This window comes from Cynoglossus semilaevis, unplaced genomic scaffold (genome assembly GCF_000523025.1).
Source record: "Cynoglossus semilaevis isolate Cse_v1.0 unplaced genomic scaffold, Cse_v1.0 C19190006, whole genome shotgun sequence".
Classification (NCBI taxonomy): domain Eukaryota; kingdom Metazoa; phylum Chordata; class Actinopteri; order Pleuronectiformes; family Cynoglossidae; genus Cynoglossus; species Cynoglossus semilaevis.
Window position 1 is genome coordinate 1 of NW_007585812.1, and position 1,344 is coordinate 1,344.

The 1,344-nt window shown below is 47.3% G+C and overlaps 1 protein-coding gene across 1 annotated transcript; it reads left to right on the top strand.

The window, feature by feature from the left end:
* The first annotated feature begins 23 nt into the window (after positions 1-23).
* Positions 24-1,295, top strand: LOC103399139 (olfactory receptor 52D1-like). Its single transcript, XM_008337874.3, has one exon. The coding sequence runs from the start codon at positions 191-193 to the stop codon at positions 1,145-1,147; it is 957 nt and encodes a 318-aa protein (XP_008336096.1). The 5' UTR covers positions 24-190; the 3' UTR covers positions 1,148-1,295.
* The last annotated feature ends 49 nt before the right edge of the window (positions 1,296-1,344 follow it).

Genomic DNA, 1,344 nt, shown 5'->3' on the forward strand with positions numbered 1-1,344 from the left:
AGAAGACAGGTAACTGTAGCCTCCACTGAGATCTACAGATGTGTCTGGGCTTTGATCCAGTGATCTTCTTGGTTCCATGAAACTATTTTCTGACTTTTGCCTCCCAGTTTTAACCCATTACTGCAGTTTATAAAGTATATATAATATATTTACATTTTTCTTCTTCTTCTTCTCAGAGTCCAGTCCACAGATGGACAACACCACAGCTCTCACGTTCATAATGACCGCGTACTCGGCCATGGAGAACTACAAACACTGGATGTTCTGTGTGTTCCTCCTGCTGTATGTCATTACTGTTTTCCTGAATGTTCTGCTCATTACAGTCATACACCAGAACAAAAAGCTGCATCAGCCCATGAACGTCTTCTCCTGCGCTCTGTCTCTGAATGAGCTGTACGGCAGCACCGCCCTGCTGCCCACCATCATGGCTCTGCTCCTGTCCCAGACCTATGAAATGACCGTCAGGTGGTGCATGATGCAGGTGTTCTTCCTGCACACGTACGCAGCCGCGGAGTTGTGCATATTAGCTGTGATGGGCTACGACAGGTACATCGCCATCTGTAAACCTCTGCATTACCACGGCCTCATGTCCAACTCCAGGGCGGCCATGATCAGCGCGTTAGCAGCCGTTTACCCCATGTTAGTCTTCGGGAGCTTCTTCTCACTGACTGTGCAGATCAGCATCTGTGGAAATGAGCTGCACAAGTTGTACTGTGTGAACATGGAGCTGGTGAAAAACTCCTGTTCGTCCTTCTCATACATTAGTAACGTGGGCCTGCTGCTGCTGCTGATCCTGGTGGTGCCTCAGCCGGTCATGATTGTTTTCTCTTATGTTAGGATTTTAAAAGTGTGCAGGAAACTGTCGCGGGAGTCTCAACGCAATGCCCTGAAAACCTGCCTGCCACACCTGCTGTCCCTGTTGAACTACACCATCGGTTCCACCTTTGAGATTCTCCAAACCCGGTTCAACACAACACACGTCCCCATAGAAGCACGCATTTTCCTGTCCCTGTACTTTCTCGTTACTCCCCCCATCGTTAACCCGGTGCTGTACGGACTGGGCACTAAGCTGGTCAGAGACCACATCCTCAAACTGTTCATCAGATACAAAGTCCTGACCACACTGATAGCCAAAGCTTTAGTATAAAACTGTTCGTGCCCCGCAGTGACCCTCGGTTATTTTTAGCCTCCCCCTCAGAATTTGAAATAAAGATATTTTTAATAAAACTGTTAATGAAGTCCTTAAGTGTAGTAGTGTGTACTGACAGCTGTCCAGCTGATGTTGATGATAATGACTGTGTCTGTGTTCAGTAGTAACCACAGACAGTAACAGGTTGATTTAAC